The 19,891-nt window shown below is 45.0% G+C and overlaps 2 protein-coding genes across 2 annotated transcripts in view; both read left to right on the forward strand.

Moving 5' to 3' along the window:
- Nucleotides 1-160: 160 nt before the first annotated feature.
- slc15a1a (solute carrier family 15 member 1a) lies at nt 161-7,502 on the forward strand. The gene is made up of 23 exons (XM_062457762.1): nt 161-244; nt 331-362; nt 745-826; nt 1,007-1,148; nt 1,964-2,083; nt 2,438-2,537; nt 2,632-2,722; nt 2,851-2,934; nt 3,055-3,137; nt 3,251-3,337; nt 3,463-3,552; nt 3,926-3,970; nt 4,060-4,092; nt 4,179-4,267; nt 4,476-4,557; nt 4,817-4,936; nt 5,127-5,270; nt 5,374-5,420; nt 5,546-5,653; nt 5,799-5,910; nt 6,005-6,142; nt 6,294-6,401; nt 6,585-7,502. Exons 1-23 carry the CDS (start codon nt 238-240, stop codon nt 6,801-6,803), a joined length of 2,163 nt encoding a protein of 720 aa, XP_062313746.1. The 5' UTR covers nt 161-237; the 3' UTR covers nt 6,804-7,502.
- Nucleotides 7,503-10,426: 2,924 nt separating this feature from the next.
- Nucleotides 10,427-19,891, forward strand: part of stk24a (serine/threonine kinase 24a (STE20 homolog, yeast)) — an 18,269-nt gene continuing 8,804 nt past the window's right edge. The window contains exons 1-5 of the mRNA XM_062457772.1: nt 10,427-10,959; nt 14,817-15,047; nt 18,728-18,784; nt 18,880-18,988; nt 19,764-19,891. The exon at nt 19,764-19,891 is cut by the window's right edge and continues 30 nt beyond it. Coding sequence (XP_062313756.1) covers nt 10,918-10,959; nt 14,817-15,047; nt 18,728-18,784; nt 18,880-18,988; nt 19,764-19,891 — 567 coding nt within the window. The 5' untranslated portion in view covers nt 10,427-10,917. The remainder of the gene's footprint in view (nt 10,960-14,816; nt 15,048-18,727; nt 18,785-18,879; nt 18,989-19,763) is intronic.

Here is a 19,891-nt window from a genome sequence, read left to right on the forward strand (position 1 = left end):
TGGTGTGAACAGAATATCCATACTGCTCCTTCTCTCAATCTCCCTTGTCTCGTGTTCCTACACAAGACGCCATAAAACGGTCACAGTCCACCTTCTGGGAGCCCGAACAACTGCCTAATAAGAACCTGTTTCTGATAAACACCCAAGTCACTCCAGGTCTGTAGTCTCCTGCGTACCCTGCTAGGGTTCATTAAGGATATTCTATATTGGAGGGAAAGAAACTGCTACTCTGCAGTCATGACAGGTGAGTTAAGCTCATTAAAACCATCATAATTGGTCAGAGTTGTATGATGATTTTATGATTTTACCATTGATTACATTTTCTCACAGAAAAAGAAAATAATAAGAAGTCGAAGTCGAAGGTACGAACCAGAATCTTTGGCTTTGGAATTCTTTGATTTCATTATTGGAAATATTTCACTTTATTCACTTGAATAAATACATGTCACCACTTACTAAATAAAATGTGCTTTTTGTACATTAGCTATATAAAGAAATGTTATCCATTTTAAATACTAAATATAATGTACTTTTTTATATTAACTGTGTAAATACATGTTATTCACTTTACTGACTAAATATATAAACATTGAAGACGAACTCAATGCTATATCATTAATTAGCTTTTCTAAATGTCTTCTTCAGTCATTTTTGCTCCAATCCTTTCATCATGCATCGCATGTGATGTAGTGCTCTGTACATTAAAGACATGTGACCACATCAGAGCGCTGTCTGTGTTCCCAGGAGGTCTGCGGCTATCCCATCAGTATCTTCTTCATCGTTGTCAATGAGTTCTGCGAGAGGTTCTCCTACTATGGCATGCGCGGTAAGAACGCAAGTCGCTAACCATCCTCAGCAGCTCCTTTGCTAGTCCAGAGTGTAGAGACCGTGCTCGGTGACTAACGTCGGTGTCCCCCCCTCGTCTCGCTCCCCCCCCCCCCTCGTCCTCTCCCCCCCCCTCGTCCTCTCCCCCCCCCCCTCGTCCTCTCGTCCTCTCCCCCCCCAGCCGTGCTGGTGCTGTACTTCAGGTACTTCCTGCGCTGGGACGATGACCTGGCCACCTCCATCTACCACGCCTTTGTGGCCCTCTGCTACCTGACGCCCATCCTGGGGGCTATCGTGGCTGACTCCTGGCTAGGGAAGTTCAAGTGAGTGGCTGTTCACATGTCCACAACCTGCGTGTTAGAACATGAGTGGCTGTTCACATGTCCACAACCTGCGTGTTAGAACATGAGTGGCTGTTCACATGTCCACAACCTGCGTGTTAGAACATGAGTGGCTGTTCACATGTCCACAACCTGCGTGTTAGAACATGAGTGGCTGTTCACATGTCCACAACCTGCGTGTTAGAACATGAGTGGCTGTTCACATGTCCACAACCTGCGTGTTAGAACATGAGTGGCTGTTCACATGTCCACAACCTGCGTGTTAGAACATGAGTGGCTGTTCACATGTCCACAACCTGCGTGTTAGAACATGAGTGGCTGTTCACATGTCCACAACCTGCGTGTTAGAACATGAGTGGCTGTTCACATGTCCACAACCTGCGTGTTAGAACATGAGTGGCTGTTCACATGTCCACAACCTGCGTGTTAGAACATGAGTGGCTGTTCACATGTCCACAACCTGCGTGTTAGAACATGAGTGGCTGTTCACATGTCCACAACCTGTGTGTTAGAACAGAATGCACGCCGAGGCGTGTAGCAGACACACACAGGACCTTTGTAACCCTGGAGAAGAAATAAAGCAGCAGGACTTTCTCTCCCACTCTCCGTCCCTCCTCATGATGCTCTGTTACTATTTGTCTTCCTATCCACTGTCCCACCTCGCCCACCAATCCCCTTCTCTCAGCAAAAACTCCACTGACGAGAGCTGTGTCATTCAAAGGAGCGTTCTGGTTCATGTCTCTGTCCTGCTGATAGCAGATCCTCTCTGATAGCTTCCTGGTTTGACCTTCTCGCAGGACGATTATCTACCTGTCCATCGTCTACGCCATTGGTCAGGTGGTGATGGCTATCAGTGCCATTCATGACATCACCGACACAGACCGAGACGGGATACCAAACAACATGACCTTCCATGTGTGAGTTGGCAACACAAATTTAACAGTGCAATGTCCCCCCAGGGATCAATAACATGCTACTCTACTCTATTGTACACTCCACTCTACTCTTCTCTGATCTACTCTTCTCTACACTCTGCCCTGATGTACTTTACTCTGCTCTGCTCTACTCTGTTCACCTTCTACTCTATTCTACTTTACTCTGTTCTGCTCTACTCTGCTATACTCTGAGCTTCTAGTTTACTCATTAGCTAAATCTGAATAGGCATTGCAATGTACATGACCTGTCTGTTTCTTATCTAGCTTGACGTTCCATCATCTCCACCTTCCTCCCCACCCTTCTCCATCTTTCGCTCTCCATCTGTTCTCTCGCAGCACGTTGTCCATGCTGGGTCTGTTCCTCATCGCCCTGGGAACCGGCGGAATCAAGCCGTGCGTCGCTGCCTTCGGAGGAGACCAGTTTCAGGACCACCAGGTCAACTAATTACCCCCCTCAGACACCAAGGGAGCACCGACACTATTTATGTCGGTGGGCCACAGACCTCATACGTGTTTTTCCCTCTTTGTAGGAGAAACAGAGAAGCACCTTCTTCTCTGTGTTCTACTTGTGTATCAACGCCGGGAGCCTCCTGTCCACCATCATCACTCCTGTTCTCAGAGGTACGGGGGGGGGGGGGGGGGGCGGAGCCTCAGGCACCTGCTCAGGCGCTGGTGCCAGAGACGAGCACAAACGCTCCTGGTGTTTGAGGTGGTTCGGCTCACTGACGGGTGTTTCTCTGCGTCGTCAGGCCAGGAGTGTGGGATCTACAGCCAGCAGAAGTGCTACCCGCTGGCCTTCGGCGTCCCTGCCGCTCTCATGGTGGTCGCTCTCGGTACGTTCATCTCCAGGCTTTGCTCCAGCTACCCTCTCATGTTCCCGTCACTGTCCGAGCCCTAAAGACCTCACGGTATGTACGCGTGCTTGATTGGTGTTTTGCTGCTTGTCCGTCCAGTGGTGTTCATCATTGGCAGCGGGATGTACTACAAGGCTGAACCCCAGGGCAACATCATGCTGGACGTGTGTAAATGCATCTCGGTACGTTGATCGGACACCTGCATTGTGTGTTCACATTGGGATGATGTGTGGGTTTCATCGTGAGCGAAATGCAAGTCAGTGTTTGACAGGATCTTCGCTGTGTCTGTCCACAGTTTGCAGTCAAAAACCGCTTCAGGCACCGGAGCAGCCAGTATCCTAAGAGACAGCACTGGATGGACTGGGCAGAAGAGAAATATGAGGTATGATCAACCAGGACACATAGTCTTATATGGAACATGCTCAGACTGAAATCAGCGGAAACACATGGAACCTTAAACTCTCTCTCTCTCTCTCTCTCTCTCTCTCTCTCTGCTTCTGTTTCTAGAAACTTCTCATTGCTCAGATCAAAATGGTCTTGAAGGTCCTCTTCCTGTACATCCCTCTTCCCATGTTCTGGACACTGTTTGACCAAAAGGTAACTGAGAGCAAAGTTATTTAAACTCAGATTCTTATTTACAGTTTATAGTATATTAAGGAAGGTATGGGGTATGATGACTGACTGGTGCCAGAACCACATGGCCTGAGGCCTCGTCAAAACAGCCTGGGTTTGAAACCGGCCCTGGGCCTTTGCTATGTGTCATCACCTCTCTCTCTCCCCTGCCTTTTCAGTCAGACCATACGGTCATTATAAAAATTATGAAGCCAGAAATGCCCCCCAAAATACATCTTTAAATATATCTGGGTATTATTATTCCATCTCCCGTAGCATAATAGTAGCAGGGCGATATTACAAAATGCAGATTCTAAACTGGAGCGTTAAACTGAGTTGTCTGTTTGCATCTTCACAGGGCTCCAGATGGACATTACAGGCCACCACTATGAATGGAGACTTTGTACGTTTTTTCTTGTACGCGCCACATAAAAGGTCTTATCCAAACCCCAGACTGTACATGCTCTTAATCACCTCTGTCCTGTTCTCTAGGGATTGCTCATTCTGCAGCCAGATCAAATGCAGGTAATTTGGAGGACTTTCTGTTGTGTGTCGCCATAGCTACACACGCCTGCGACCTTTCCTCACCCCTGTCACCATGTGTCTGACAGACGGTGAACCCCATACTGATCCTGACCCTGGTGCCCATCATGGAGAGCGTGATCTACCCTCTCATTAAGAAATGTGGCCTGAACTTCACGTACGTCCTGCAGAAACACCACTCATTTATCCGTGAGAAGTGCCCTTCTTATATCTTAAATCGGTTATCTTGTCGAGGAACAGCACTAATCTGCACTTACCTCGGGGCATGTGACAAAAATGAATGTGTTCTAATAAAATACACAAAAACGAAGGAGCCAGAGATAAGATGTTGCCATGGAATCTCACGATGAATCTTTCCTCAACAGTCCTTTGAAAAGAATGACCGTTGGAATGTTCCTGGCTGCCATGGCTTTTGTCTGTGCCGGGGTGATTCAGATCCAGATTGATGTGAGTATTTACAGGACAACCGCACTATGAAGTTTTACATTAGTTGTGCTATTGAATGGACTGGGCAAGAGGACAGTGTCTCGCCTTGTCTCGTTTTGTTAGTCAAAGGTTGTTACTGAATGCAAAACCACTTACTGTAGGATAACACTATACGCTTTGTGAAATAATACCTCAAATTCTGAGTTCGCCCTATGGTGTCTTTCAGACTGTTTGTTGTGCGTGACCAAACTAGCTAAACATAAAAACATTTCCTTTTCAGGAAACTTTGCCAACCTTCCCTTCAGCTTCCCAGAGCCAAGTGAAATTGATAAACATGGGGGGTGTCCCTTTGACAGTGAACCTTCCTCAGAACAACCCTGTTCAGCTTGCAGGGGCTGCGGTAAGCTGTCCTGGGGTGGATGAACATGTACCAAGATGTCCTCAGTCAGTTTGGGCCCGTCATTGCCCACTACAACATCACTAGAGAGTAAACTATTTAGCCAAGAAGAATGGTTGGAAATCTGAAAGGGGATGGTATGCTGTGTGTAAGTGCTGAGCAGGCCTCACACTTCCTGTTGGTTGCTTTACAGGCCAGTGAGGATTTCTTTACATTTGAGCAGGACAACATCACGGTCTCACTGGTCGCTCCGGCCATATCCAGAAATATTTCCTTAGTTAAAGAAAAGCGACAAACTCTTCTAATTCCCTTAGACCCCAACAACGCTTGGGAGGTGGTGAGTACAGGACCTCGTAATTGTCATAACACAAATACCCCATAAACATAATAAACAAATAACAATTTCCTAAGAATAAATTAGCCCTGATCTGACATTGCAGACTGATGATATAACTACCAAGCCAGAGCAAGGCAACAATGCTATAAGGTTAGTATCAAAACAATGGAGACGTGTTGTTAGCATAAACTCAATGGCATCAATTAGATTCCAATGAGTACTTACCAATGTGATCGTGGACTCTCTGTTGAGAATGTTTTGCTGTGTTTTTCCAGATTTGTTAATGGCATGGCTAGTGCGCTGAATGTATCAACTGGTTCACTCAACTTTGAAAGAATTGACCCGTCCTCATACACCAACTACTCTCTTGTACGATACGGAAAGTAAGAACTTTAAAGAAGTTAATCTTTATACTGGTGGTGGTTGTCGGCCATTAGGTGGATGGAGTGTGTAGCACTTCTATGTTATGTATTTAAACATCTCACACATCTTTTTTTTAGCAATATTTCTTTCTCTTCTGACAAACAGCACGATCTTCACAATTACTGATGGTGTCCAGACATGCGAATACACCCGAGACTTTGGGTTTGGAAGCTCCTACACGTTCCTCATCCCTAGTTCCTTCACATGGGGCACAAACGTAAGATTTACTCTCTCTCTCTGAACGTCATTAACCGTGTGACCCTTGCATCAGCCTCTGTGCATGTCGCCATCAAACAATCTGTTTTCTGTAGTGCGGGGAGTCTGTTACTGCAGTGGAGGATATCCAGCCCAACTCGTTCCACATGGCCTGGCAGATTCCCCAGTATTTCCTGATGACTGCTGGAGAAGTAGTGTTCTCAGTGACAGGTCTGGAGTTCTCCTACTCACAGGTAAAGGCCACACCTCAAGTCATCTGTACATTTTGAAAAATGATCTTATCTTGCACAACAACAGAGGACCCTCACCTCCTTAACCAAAGACATATTTGGCTCCATGTCCAGTTTCGAAACATTTTACAAGTGTGCTTATTTTTCTTTAAAGGCGCCTAGCAACATGAAAGCAGTGCTACAGGCAGGCTGGCTTTTCACCGTTGCTGTTGGCAACTTTATTGTGCTGATTGTTGCTGAGCTAGCAAAGCTTCCTAAACAGGTACAGTACACTGATAACTCGCTCACATCAAAGGTTATTTTAAAGTTCAATTTGCCTGAACGACATGGGGGCAAAGGACAACCTGCGGAATAATCTCTAATTGTGACATGTCCATCAGTGTCTTCGGTTGTAAAAGTCATGGATATCGTTCTTTACAAGATCTGTTCTCTCCTCTCTTAACAGTGGGCAGAGTACTTCCTGTTTGCCTCCCTCCTGCTGGCAGTCTGTGTCATTTTCTCCATCATGGCTTACTTCTATACCTACATGGACCCAGCAGAGATTGAGGCTCAGTTCAAGGACAAAGATGAAAAAGATGAACATAAGTATGAGGAACTTCAGATGGAGAAGAAAGATTCTGTGGAACACCAAGAAGAGGATCGAAGCAAACAAACCAAAATGTAAACGTGTGTGTGGCCTAGTCTAATCACTCTTGTGGGGACCAAATGTCCTCAGAAGTGTGGTGAAACGGTGCTTTTTTCTGTGGGTTTCAGCGTTAAGGTTAGAAGTTGTGTTATGGTTTTGAATGGGAGTGAATTTTCAGGCCCAACTAAGATAGAAAACTAAACGTGTGTGTGAGTGTGTGAGAGAGAGACTAGAGAAAGAGAGGGCTGAGAAAAACTGTGTCAGAATAGAGAAATACCTGTTGTATTTTATTGGTGTTAATATGTAAACCTAATTCCTCCATAAACACTGATACTCATTTAATACATTATTAAAGTATGAGACAGGGGCATAAACATTACAAACCTTGTATACCCAATGTATTTAGACATTGACCCTCTTTTGTATTATATGTGTTTTTGTATAAGCTGTCAGGGGATTTGTTTTCTGTGTAGCTGATTTTACGTTAATAAATCTTTTTTTTGTTTCATTATTTTCAATACAAGTATGTCGGGCCTGTGTGGCTGACAGGACTAGATTGTTTGCTTGCATTCAACTCACCCATCATACAGTAGATTTTACAGTCAAGATGGGTAGGCAGAGACTCATCACAAAGCCTCACAATCTCATATCCTTTAACTTTTATTTTCACTTAATAAAAAAAGATGACATTAGTGGAAACTATACATAGTCAACAGAAACCACTGACGAGAGTGATTTTGTATTTTTCGACATAATATGGCTGATTTACTTTTTCAGTAATTTTAAGATATGGCACAAATTTCTTGTCACATCCCTAGCTACAATACATTTCACACAACTCTATAGGGCGAGCATGTACAACTAGAGGGTACAATTTCTGGGGAAATTGTAGGGTGTGCTTGCTTGCGTCGGTTGCACAGGGGTCCGTTTTTGAATGACATTTTTACAACTGATATTTCTGTATATTTTATATAAAAATGCATAGGGCCTACTTATTATTTATAGAGATTACATAGATTTTGCTGCTCAGTTACAACTCAAAACACGAGTAGTGTAGAATGAAATATGATGTCTTGTCATTTCCCCTGCAAGAGGCAGCCTCATAGCTGAATCAAAAGAATAAATTTGGCAGACCGGTCTAAAAATTGACCTAATCTCTATGACTTAAAACGTCCTTTTAAGTTTTCCCTTCTCGTGATATTTTCAGGCATTTAGCCACTGCATTCATTCATAATAAAGAACCCCCTTTGAAGATTATTCTACGACGTTACCGGCAGTAGAAGATGGAATCGCGATTCAAACAGTACCATCTTCTAACTGAAAATATGCCCCCCAAAAAGTAAATAAGCTTGACATTTATTTAGTGGAAAATCGCTCATTCATAAAAAGCTCACTGGTAGCGATCATTGTCAGTAACAACGCAAAATGCGATATAGCCCTGTGTGGAGAAGCTGCCCCGGTAAATTCTACTACTACGGTACAGTACTAGACTACTGCTGTGTTCGTCTTAATAGAGATTGCGCTGGTTGAATTCGATTGAACGTTCCGTTGTACGATTTAGGCTGAAATTAATTATTTTCATGAACAGATTGACAAAGTTTAGGCTGTGGCAATGAAGTTCAGGTTAGTAGTCAGATAGTTTCACCTATTGAAAGACTTTTGATTTAAGTAAGGGGAGTGCCGAACATGTTCTGTCGCCGTTTGACTTCCTAAACAGCTGTGTACTGTAGATGTTTTTGTAGTGTCTCGCGTAAGCTACAGCGTTGCAGTGAGCAACACTGGTTTGAAACCACAGGTAATGATAATTTCACCAACAAATCGTTTACTTGTAATGTAATGTCATAATAAATCCTACAACGAAAACGTATTTGTGAGGAATGTTTATTTTAACGATTGAAAACAGATGCATCATAGACCACTGTACTGTAGTATGTGTTGCCCGGGCAACAGAGGCTAATGTCATGCTAATGCTTCAGTGAAATAGTAGACTACCGTTTCCGAAAGTAGATGTGGGCCTACTTCCTTAATAATATCAGCTAATATTGTACATTACATTACACAATTGTGTTTCACATCACAAAGTAAAATGAGTAAATAGTTATCACCCTGGCTTCTTTGCTTGTGGCGTTTCTGCAGCTGCCTTGCAGTAAAGCTATAGTTAGCCTAGCTACAGTATTCCCCAAGTTAACAGATGCGAAACGAATGTTCTGCTACAGGTAGTCACGCGTGTTTTCGTGACGTTAGTGACGTAGTGACGTTAGTAACGTCAGTGACTGTGGTTAGCAAATTAGCCACCGTTAGCTTCACTTTTCGCCACAAAAACTTAACTTCAGCCTAAACCATGCAACGGAACGTAAATAAAAATACAAGCAACTCAATCGCTACCAAGACGAAACTTTTGACACCTAGGTTGTCTATGTAGGCCAAATATTGACAAAGATTTAGGGGGGCAAAAATAAATAATAACTAGAAAAGGCTGTTCCTGTGAAACAGCAGTGAGAATGCTGAAAACCTGAATGGGGATAGCTGACCATGCTAAAAAAGCTGAAAATAGTGAAAATTTAGTAGAAAGTTATAAGCTGAAGCTTCAAAGCAACCGAAAGGTATTTTTGAAAGGGGCTGGAGCAGCATTCCAACAATGATTTGAAAGGATTTACCATTACTTTTAAAGGGAGAATAATTTGCACAAAAAGCTTAATATTTTAAAAAGTATAGAAGTGAGAAATGAGAATATACCCGCAAGCTGAAAGCTGAAATGAATTTCAAAAATGTGTGAGCCACACAAAAGAGGCAGTGTGGAAGCTGAACTGCATCATCTTAACAAAGCTAAGAGCTAAAATAGCCTACAATGCGGGAGAAGCTGAAAGCTGAACTGTTAAACAGAAGAAGAAGTAGGCTAGCTAGTCGTAACAAGAATATTATCATTTTAACAGCTGAAATTATAGTTGGGATAGTAATAGCAGTAGCAGATGTAGCCTAACATTGAGTGCGTTTACTCGGCTTTCTTAGTAGGATTCAATGTGTTGATGGAATGAAACATACAGCAGTAGGGCCGATACAGGAAGACACGGCGACACTTTGTTGCAGAAGGATGATGGTGCAAGTTTTGTCCGTGGAGCATACAACGATTAATAAAAAAGAATCATGTAGACGCGTGTATCGAGTAATCGCATAACTAATTACACATCTAAACGGAGTAATGTATAATTGGCATAAACCGACAATTGCTAGTAATCGGGTTTCTCATGGTCAAGTAAACGCACCAATCACCTGTGTGAGAGACTGAGTGGTGCGTGTCTGTCGTTGCCACAGTGATGGTGCAGCTATGATTGCTAACGCGCTGAGGGTAGAGAATAACAGAAATGTAGCTAGAATCCACACCTCAAACAAGTTAACCTAGACGCAAAACTGTACGTCCAATCCAAAAAATAAGGATATTTTCCGAGACCCAAGACTCTGCCGAAACCAGAGATATTCTTTATATGTCTGTGCAGTCATTAATAAATATATATGTGAGAGAACAAAGGTTGTGCTCTCGCCGAAGGCTTGAGCACACCCAATAATTAAAATATTTTAGACCGTTTTATTGAAAAAAAAAGTTTTTACTGAACGAATGACGACACGTGCGCTGCTGTTTTCTTGAATCTGATTGGTCCTTTCATTGTGAGGATGACAGCACATGAAGATGGCGGAGGGCAAAGAAAAGTGATGAAGACAGGACAACAATGAAGACAACTTGTTCGAAATATACAGTCAAACACTTGTCTTTTGGCAAATTGTTCCAAGGAAATTCGTAAAAACATCTCATCAGACTTTGCCGAGGAAACGAACAAACAGCGTTCGTTGCTGAAGATTTATCTTGCTAGCTAGCTAGCTAGGTAGCTGGCCAACTAGTATCTGCGGAAGAAGAGCCACATTGCAGATAGCTAGCTAGCTAACAGACACTTCTTGTTGAGCAACGTTAGTTTATTAAACATATGTAGTGGTCGTCTCATCAATAAACTCTTGAGCGACTATCCCTGATACTTTGCCAGCTAGTTTGCTAATTACTTAGCGGACGTTAGCAGGCTAACTATTTTACAAGCAGGCTAGACGAGGCGTTTCAGTGAGAGATTTTGGTCATTCTTGAAATAGGTGGAAACAGCTGGAAAGTATGGCTCACTCTCCTATACAGAGCAGCATACCTGGGATGCAGGTAAGTCTGCGTTACTGCCTTAATTGACATATGAATAGTTCATCATTGTTAAGTCTAGCCATGCTGAGCTCCACACGAAAAGTGATACATGGAATTGATAGCTTGCGGTTCCAAGTAGGAACTTTCTGTGAAGTTAGTTGTTGGGAAAATGCAGCTGAACATTGTCGTTGGATTCGTGAGGATTCTCCATCCCAGGAGAAGGACAGACTGTTCAGTTAGAACGGTAGCTAGCCAGATTGGCCCCGTGTGATGCAGCCTGTTCTGTAGCCTGCTGCTGTTCTTGTACCAAAGCCAGGTCTGACAGTGTGATCCAGACGATGCCGACATATCCACCTCAATATGCAGCATTCGCACTTGATGGGGTTTATGTATTACATTGGCCTACAATGTTCCTTTATTGCACTTGGCCAGAATACAATCGTGCTTTTGTCACACATTAAATGTCTTTTCTCAAGTTGTGAATAAAAGGGGTCTGGCCAGTCAACACCTTTCTGTTGGCTGCAAGATAAACATCCCTGAATGAATTTAAGGAATACAGGCATCAGCCTCCCAGTCACTTCTAATACAAGGATACTGCCCAAAATACACAGTTCTATCTAATACAAGGGAGGCGTGCATTTGTCGCAGCAATCATGAATTGCGCATAAAGTTCTGCATTAACATACCTAAGATTTTTGTGCGTAGCCAGTCAACAAGAAAGCTACAACCCAGGACGTGACTTATCTGACATAAACTAGGGCACTTGGTCATTACCCATTCAGACAATAATATGCCTGGCCATCTCTTGTTGGGGGGGTGTGTAGCTTTCGGCTGCATGAATGCAGCCATGCTTTACCCCGGTCTGGGCGCTCCTGAACAGACAGCCTGGTGTGCCTCGGGGCAAACGTGGGGTTGGAGCCGGGGTGAGCAGCCTGGGGCCAGAGGGAGATATTAGACCTGGTAGACGTGGAGCTGAAGGAGGCCCAGAGAGACTCAGCCCTCAGGGTGCTGCTGACTCGCTGCTGTAGACTGCACAATTGGGTGGCGCGGCCGGGAGAGGATCAAAACATATGGTTTTAGGGGGAGGTTTAGCAGCGGTGCAAACCTGCTGACTGTGGGAACAGCGGAGAGTTCCCAGCATGTGGAATCTGGACTCGCAGTGCCCTTGTTGTCTTTCCCTTTGTGACTGCGGAGGTCAGACCCAACAGGGGGGGGGGGTTTCACCTGGGTGACCACCCTGCTGTTGTGACAGGACTTTGGTTCGGCTTCTTTCATCTGCCCAGCTTTGGCCTCTCCCCCTTATTGCTCATCATTTCTGCTCTCAAGCTAGACTAGTTCCTTGATGACTCTTCTTTTGTGTCTGCATTAAAGGGAAGATATAATATATATATATATATATATATACAGTTAGGTCCATAAATATTTGGACATTGACACAATTTATCATTTTGGCTCTGTATACCACCACAATGGATTTGAAATGAAACAATCAAGATGTGCTTTAAGTGCAGACTTTCAGCTTTAATTTCAGGGTATTTACATCCAAATCAGGTGAACGGTGTAGGAATTACAACACATTTTATATGTGACCCCCCCCTTTTTAAGGGACCAAAAATAATTGGACAAACTAACATAATCATAAATCTAATTGTCACTTTTAATACTTGGTTGCAAATCCTTTGCAGTCAATGACAGCCTGAAGTCTGGAACCCATAGACATCACCAGACGCTGGGTTTCGTCCCTGGTGATGCTCAGCCAGGCCTCTACTGCAACTGTCTTCAGTTCCTGCTTGTTCTTGGGGCATTTTCCCTTCAGTTTTGTCTTTAGCAAGTGAAATGCATGCTCAATTGGATTTAGGTCAGGTGATTGACTTGGCCATTGCAGAACATTCCACTTCTTTGCCTTAAAAAACTCTTTGGTTGCTTTCGCAGTATGCTTCGGGTCATTGTCCATCTGCACTGTGAAGCGCCGTCCTATGAGTTCTGAAGCATTTGGCTGAATCTGAGCAGATAATATTGCCAGAAACACTTCAGAATTCATCCTACTGCTTTTGTCAGCAGTCACATCATCGATAAATACAAGGGAACCAGTTCCATTGGCAGCCATACATGCCCACGCCATAACACTACCTCCACCATGCTTCACTGATGAGGTGGTATGCTTTGGATCATGAGCAGTTCCTTCCCTTCTCCATACTCTTCTCTTCCCATCATTCTGGTACAAGTTGATCTTGGTCTCATCTGTCCATAGGATGTTGTCCCAGAACTGTACAGGCTCTTTTAGATGTTTTTTGGCAAACTCTAATCTGGTCTTCCTGTTTTTGAGACTCACCAATGGTTTACATCTTGTGGTGAACCCTCTGTATTTACTCTGGTGAAGTCTTCTCTTAATTTTTGACTTTGACACAGATACGCCTACCTCCTGGAGAGTGTTCTTGATCTGGCCAACTGTTGTGAAGGGGTTTTTCTTCACCAGGGAAAGAATTCTTCTGTCATCCACCACAGTTGTTTTCCGTGGTCTTCCGGGTCTTTTGGTGTTGCTGAGCTCACCAGTGCGTTCTTTCTTTTTAAGAATGTACCAAACAGTTGATTTGGCCACACCTAATGTTTTTGCTATCTCTCTGATAGGTTTGTTTTGATTTTTCAGCCTAACGATGGCTTGCTTCACTGATGGTGACAGCTCTTTGGACTTCATATTGAGAGTTGACAGCAACAGATTCCAAACACAAATACCATACTTGAAATGAACTCTAGACCTTTTATCTGCTCCTTGTCAATGAAATAACGAACTCCCATGAGGGAATAACATACACCTGGCCATGGAACAGCTGAGCAGCCAATTGTCCAATTACTTTTGGTCCCTTAAAAAGGGGGGGGCCACATATAAAATGTATTGTAATTCCTACACCGTTCACCTGATTTGGATGTAAATACCCTGAAATTAAAGCTGAAAGTCTGCACTTAAAGCACATCTTGATTGTTTCATTTCAAATCCATTGTGGTGGTATACAGAGCCAAAATGATGAAAATGGTGTCAATGTCCAAATATTTATGGACCTAACTGTATATAGAAGCTGGAGCGGTTGCTATCTTTTCAACCCAAGTTGCTGTTAAGTCTAGTCTTCTTATCACTACAGTATATAGCCTAACCTTATTCTTTAGAATTTGCACTATTTTGGTCTAGCATATTATGTCCCAACATTTTGAATTCCATTGCTAGTAAAAATGAACCCTTTACACGTGTGTACCAGGAGTTGTGTTATCCTAGGTAGGTGTAGACATTTTGGCACACACACACGGCTGTAAGAAAAGGACATGGGCGACCCAAATGCACCACGGGTCTTGTGACAGAAGGCTTTTGTTTGTCAACAAAATGAAAACCCCAGGAGCAGGTATGCGGCTCAGTAATCTGCTGCTGTGTCTGTCAGTTGTTGGGAATAACGTTTTTCTAATCTAATTTAAAGCTGCTTGGTTCTTAGCAGGAGGCCTAGGGCATGTCTCAGCCCTGGGGCAGGAGACTTTACCATGAGATCCTGACCCCTTCCATGACATTCCTTTGTATTATAGCATTCCACGATGGGCCCAGTGACATGTAAACAAGGAGGCACGGGTCTTTGCATGTAGACGGCCATGTTGTGTAAAGATGTGTTCATACCAGGTTGTAAATGCATAGCTTTAGGGCCTTGCGTAACCGTGGGACCTTTGCCACTTCATAGTCAGTTGAACGCATGTCTCAAGTCGGCGGTTCCGTGAATGTTGCCCAGACCGAGCCTGATGGGTTCCAAACAGGTGGGGTTGTGGTTTGACAAAGTCCGTCTTGGGCTCTGTCTCCAAGGAGGCCGTTTGGAATGACCTCGTTTTCTCTCCTTCCTTTGCAGAACTTCCGAGCCGACCCAGAGAAATTCTTCACCAAGCTGGAGAGGATAGGCAAAGGCTCTTTCGGAGAGGTTTTCAAAGGCATCGACAACCGGACGCAGAAAGTGGTGGCCATCAAGATCATTGACCTGGAGGAGGCGGAGGACGAGATCGAGGACATCCAGCAGGAGATCACCGTGCTGAGTCAGTGCGACAGCCCCTTCGTCACGAAATACTACGGCTCATATCTCAAGGTAAGACGGGCACAGTCCCGCTCACTGTGTCTGTACAGCACGTCGCACCACTCGGGTTGCGGAGGCTAGCCCCCCCCCGGGCCGAGATTTGTTCTTCAGGGGCGTGTTCAAGAAAAACAAATCTCGACAAATATGTGGGTCAATAAATCATTCATGTTGGCTGTGGGAGTAGACTTTGACGGAGTTTTGTTTTTTGGCATGGGATTCGATGCTCGTCAGCAGGAAGGCTTTGCAATTCAGGCTTGTGTCATGCAAGGCCAGGGCGAAATAAAACAAACATCGGCAGTCTTTTTTTTTTTTGGGGGGGGGGGGGGGGGTAGTTGGACCATCTGTTAGGGTCCTGTGCGAACAGGAGTGTACAGGATTGTAGATGTTGCATCACATTCCCAACCCTGGTTCAGGTCAGTTCATTAGCATCCAGTGAATGTGGAGTATAGGCTCCATGTGAGGGGGCTTAGGTGTGTCCGACAGAGCAGCAGTGTTAGTGCTCACTAGCAGGGGGTGGTGCGCTGGGGCTGCGCTGCAGTTGCGCTGATAGGTGGAGGCGTGGGTGTGTGCGTGCGTGTGTGTGAGATAGAGAGACGTACACACTGTGTGTGTGCAGTGTTTCCCACACATAGACTAATTTGTGGCGGTGCGCCACAGAATCAACACCGGCCGCCACATATTGCGTTTCGTTATTATTATATATTTTTTTTTACAATATTTAAAACCCGCAGCGTATTCGTTCAGCTGCATTTCCTTTCCCTGCTCTCCCTCCATCTCTCTGTCACTCACGCGTCTCTCTCTCACACACACACACACACACACACACACACACACACACACACACACACACAGTCACAACGTCAGCACATGTTAGCAACGACACTATGCAATATCAGCTAGCCTTCAGCATTAGTACCGTAGCTAAAAGTCTAGGAAAGTTGAGGCTACTTTTTGCTAGGTACCTACGAACATGTCTTAATCTGCTAGACAAGTGGGTTCCCCTTCGTTCTTTTGGTGAGTAGTCTCACGAGCCCTACTTACCCGTCGTCATGGAGCCGACCAGCTAAATAGTTATTTAGCTCTAGCGTTGCTACCTGCATATATGCATAAATTGTTTACAATATTGCTTTCGCCACAAATTGCTTTCTAATCTGTGGGAAACACTGGTGTGTGTGTGTCCATGTTCAGGTGGGCAGGACACATACACCCACACACACATGCCCCCTCCCCCCCACACACACACACACACACACACACACACACACAAAAAGCATATACCCGGTTACAAAAGCATATACCCGGTTTAGAAAGCATTGCACCAGTAGACTTGTGTCTGGAGACACAGAAACCATAAGAGCAGTGCACTAAACCAAGCCATTAGAAACATCAGCGTGACTTGAAAACTATTTTCTACAAACTATTTTTCTTGTTAAACCAAACAAAAAACAAATCTTCCATAACACCCATAGGAAAGCTTAGCAGGTCTTGACGTGAGCGCGCACACACACACACGACCATCAGGGCTCGACAATAACGATGGCCTGATGCCAGTAAAAAGTAACGTAGGGACAGTTAAACTAGCAACTCACTCAGTTAAACTAGCAACTCACTGCGTAGTGACGTAAGCACTTTAGAAGCACACTGCAAATTATTGATTGAAAAAAAAATTTGCATTGTAAAAGTTAACATCCTTCATATGTTTTGCTAAATGCATAAATAACTTCAGCTTGTGGGGCGCACAGTTGGCAAATCAAGAGTTGAGTAGTGTGTGACGAGTGGTTGTCAAATTGTAATTCTCTAATCCCGATACATTTTTTAACAACTGGCGCGAGACAATAAAGTGACAATGGCAGCAAAGTAGAGCAACAAGCTCAAACGGAAGCTTTTTTTTTTATGGAACGAAGATGCACTGTGTCGTCTGTCGTATGTTCCCGTCTAAAGCAGACAAAAGTGGATCTTTTTACACAGGCACTGACAATTTTCGAAAACAATCCCTGACCAGCCATGCTAGCAGACAGCACCTGGTTTGCGTGACAGCTAAGCGGATGGTTGACAATCCATCTTTCAGGCCGTTGACCATGCTGGTCATGAATTTAAATGTCAATGCCCATCGTGTTATTGCACGACTTATAACAACAGCATATCACGTAATTAAGACGGGCCAGCCGTTCACCTCGTTCCCCCAGACTATTGAACTGCAGCAGAAGAATGGTGTCTGTAATGTTTCCGTGTGTCGATTGTGGTTTGTTCAATAACGAGACAGTTAGATTGACTTGGATGCTTTACTGACGGACATCACTCGCATGCATCTGCTTCATACATCCTCTTGAACTGCACTAACCTTGTCCACTAGTCAGTGCTTACGTCACTACGCAGACAGCGTATCTCAACATCACAGTGTCGACTTGGGTATTTAGTATCATACTGATGAAATGCTATGGAAGCTTTTATATATTAGCATTGAGAGACCAGAGGTTTCAGTTTCAGCCTGACAGAGTTGTGCAGAGATGGCTGTCAGCAGGGAAGAGAGCACGTCATGTTTGAGGTTAAAAGTCAATTGTTTTGCTGACTATTACCTTTTTATTTTTTATCACTAGAAATGTGATTTCATTTTTGTTCTTTTTATATCCAGGATGTGTTTAATAAATGGTTAAACATGTTAACAGAATAAGAACAACTTAGAAGTCGTTTGTTTTGTTGTAACAATGATTAAATTACAACTTTTGGAGGGGGGGCCAGTAAAAATTGTCTTGGGGCCAGTAAGTTTCAAACCCACTGGCCTGGTGGGGCCAGTGGGTTTGAGTGCCCACATTTTTTAATGTTGAGCCCTGACCATGTACAGATACACGTACCCATAGAGAATACCCAACACGCACACACTGAACATTTATCATGTAAGCCGTGACGCGACAGTATGTGGGGCAGAAATAATGGCCACTTCACTGTGCTGTTGACATGGTGAGTGAATCCCTCTGGTCTGCCTGGTGAGAGACAGAGGAACACACCCTGCTTATCAGGGAGGGGAGTTAGCTTCACACCCGCACACTACAGAGCCAGCAGGCTACACAGTTGGAGTTGGAGCATCACTGATCCCCCACCATATTATTTCACTGGAGCGTTTCTGTCATTTATAGCCTGTGTTTGGCATCTAGCTGGTCCTCTAGTAAAGGTCTAATGCAGCTCAAGGCTGTGGACTAACTGTGTGTCTCGGTGGTGGGTGTGTGTGTGGAGGGGGCGTATGGGGGTGTGTGTGTGTGTGTGTGTGTGTGTGTGTGTGTGTGTGTGTGTGTGTGTGTGTGCGCCTTAATTAGTCTAATGAAGGCAGAGTAAGCTACAGACCCAAGGGGCGTCATTTCCCCTGTTAAAGCGCACAAGTGGTGCATTATTGAACCGGTCTGCCTTCAAGAACGCATAGATGCATGCAGCTGCCTGCCTTAAGTGACCCAAATGTCCATCCCGTCGCCACGTGTGCGGGGGTAATTTACTGTGCTGGGGTGGGGGAGGGCTGGCTGAAGGGCTTTAGCCTCGTTTCAGAAGGATACGCCAGCGTGTGTGGAGTGCTGCAGGGACCGTGACGGTGAACACGGCAGGCTGGTGTGTCAGGCCTCCACTCGGCTGTTTCCTGCTCTTCCAGCAGCCATAGCAGGAGAGCGCCTGCCCATCATCAAACACTCTTTTATTTTGTTTTCCAGGATGCAAAGTTATGGATCATCATGGAGTACTTAGGAGGCGGCTCGGCTTTAGATTTGGTACGGGCCTTTAAAAAACAAAACAAAAAAAACTGTATATTTAAAATCTCAAACTCTTGAATGAGGAAGTTGACCTCTGACCCTCCGGTGTGCAGCTGGAGCCAGGTGCCTTAGATGAATCCCAGATCGCCACCATCCTCCGGGAGATCCTGCGTGGGCTGGAGTACCTGCACTCTGAGAAGAAGATCCACAGAGACATCAAAGGTACTCACTCACACGCTCCCAGCATCCAATCAGGAGTCTCACTCACACGCTCCCAGCATCCAATCAGGAGTCACACACGCTCCCAGCATCCAATCAGGAGTCACACACGCTCCCAGCATCCAATCAGGAGTCACACTCACATGCTCCCAGCATCCAATCAGGAGTCTCACTCACACGCTCCCAGCATCCAATCAGGAGTCACACACGCTCCCAGCATCCAATCAGGAGTCTCACTCACACGCTGCCAGCATCCAATCAGGAGTCTCACTCACACGCTCCCAGCATCCAATCAGGAGTCTCACTCACACGCTCCCAGCATCCAATCAGGAGTCACACACGCTCCCAGCATCCAATCAGGAGTCACACACGCTCCCAGCATCCAATCAGGAGTCTCACTCACACGCTCCCAGCATCCAATCATGAGTCACACTCACACGCTCCCAGCATCCAATCAGGAGTCACACTCACACGCTCCCAGCATCCAATCAGGAGTCTCACTCACACGCTCCCAGCATCCAATCAGGAGTCACACTCACACGCTCCCAGCATCCAATCAGGAGTCACACACTCACACGCTCCCAGCATCCAATCAGGAGTCACACTCACACGCTCCCAGCATCCAATCAGGAGTCACACACTCACACGCTCCCAGCATCCAATCAGGAGTCACACTCACACGCTCCCAGCATCCAATCAGGAGTCCTACCTGCACAGTGCAGCACTCACTCACCTGTGTGTGTGTGTGTTGTGTGTGTGTGTGTGTCCATGTTGTCAGCGGCCAACGTGCTGCTGTCGGAGCAGGGCGATGTGAAGCTGGCAGACTTTGGCGTGGCGGGCCAGCTCACCGACACCCAGATCAAGAGGAACACCTTCGTGGGCACTCCGTTCTGGATGGCCCCCGAG

This window comes from Osmerus eperlanus, chromosome 3 (assembly GCF_963692335.1).
Source record: "Osmerus eperlanus chromosome 3, fOsmEpe2.1, whole genome shotgun sequence".
Taxonomy (NCBI): domain Eukaryota; kingdom Metazoa; phylum Chordata; class Actinopteri; order Osmeriformes; family Osmeridae; genus Osmerus; species Osmerus eperlanus.

Excerpts from the sequence above, each read along its gene's own strand:
- slc15a1a (XM_062457762.1), top strand. Across the intron at positions 5,421-5,545 it reads CAAGGCAACAATGCTATAAG|ATTTGTTAATGGCATGGCTA; the intron begins GTTAGTATCAAA and ends GTGTTTTTCCAG. Across the intron at positions 5,911-6,004 it reads CCTTCACATGGGGCACAAAC|TGCGGGGAGTCTGTTACTGC; the intron begins GTAAGATTTACT and ends TGTTTTCTGTAG.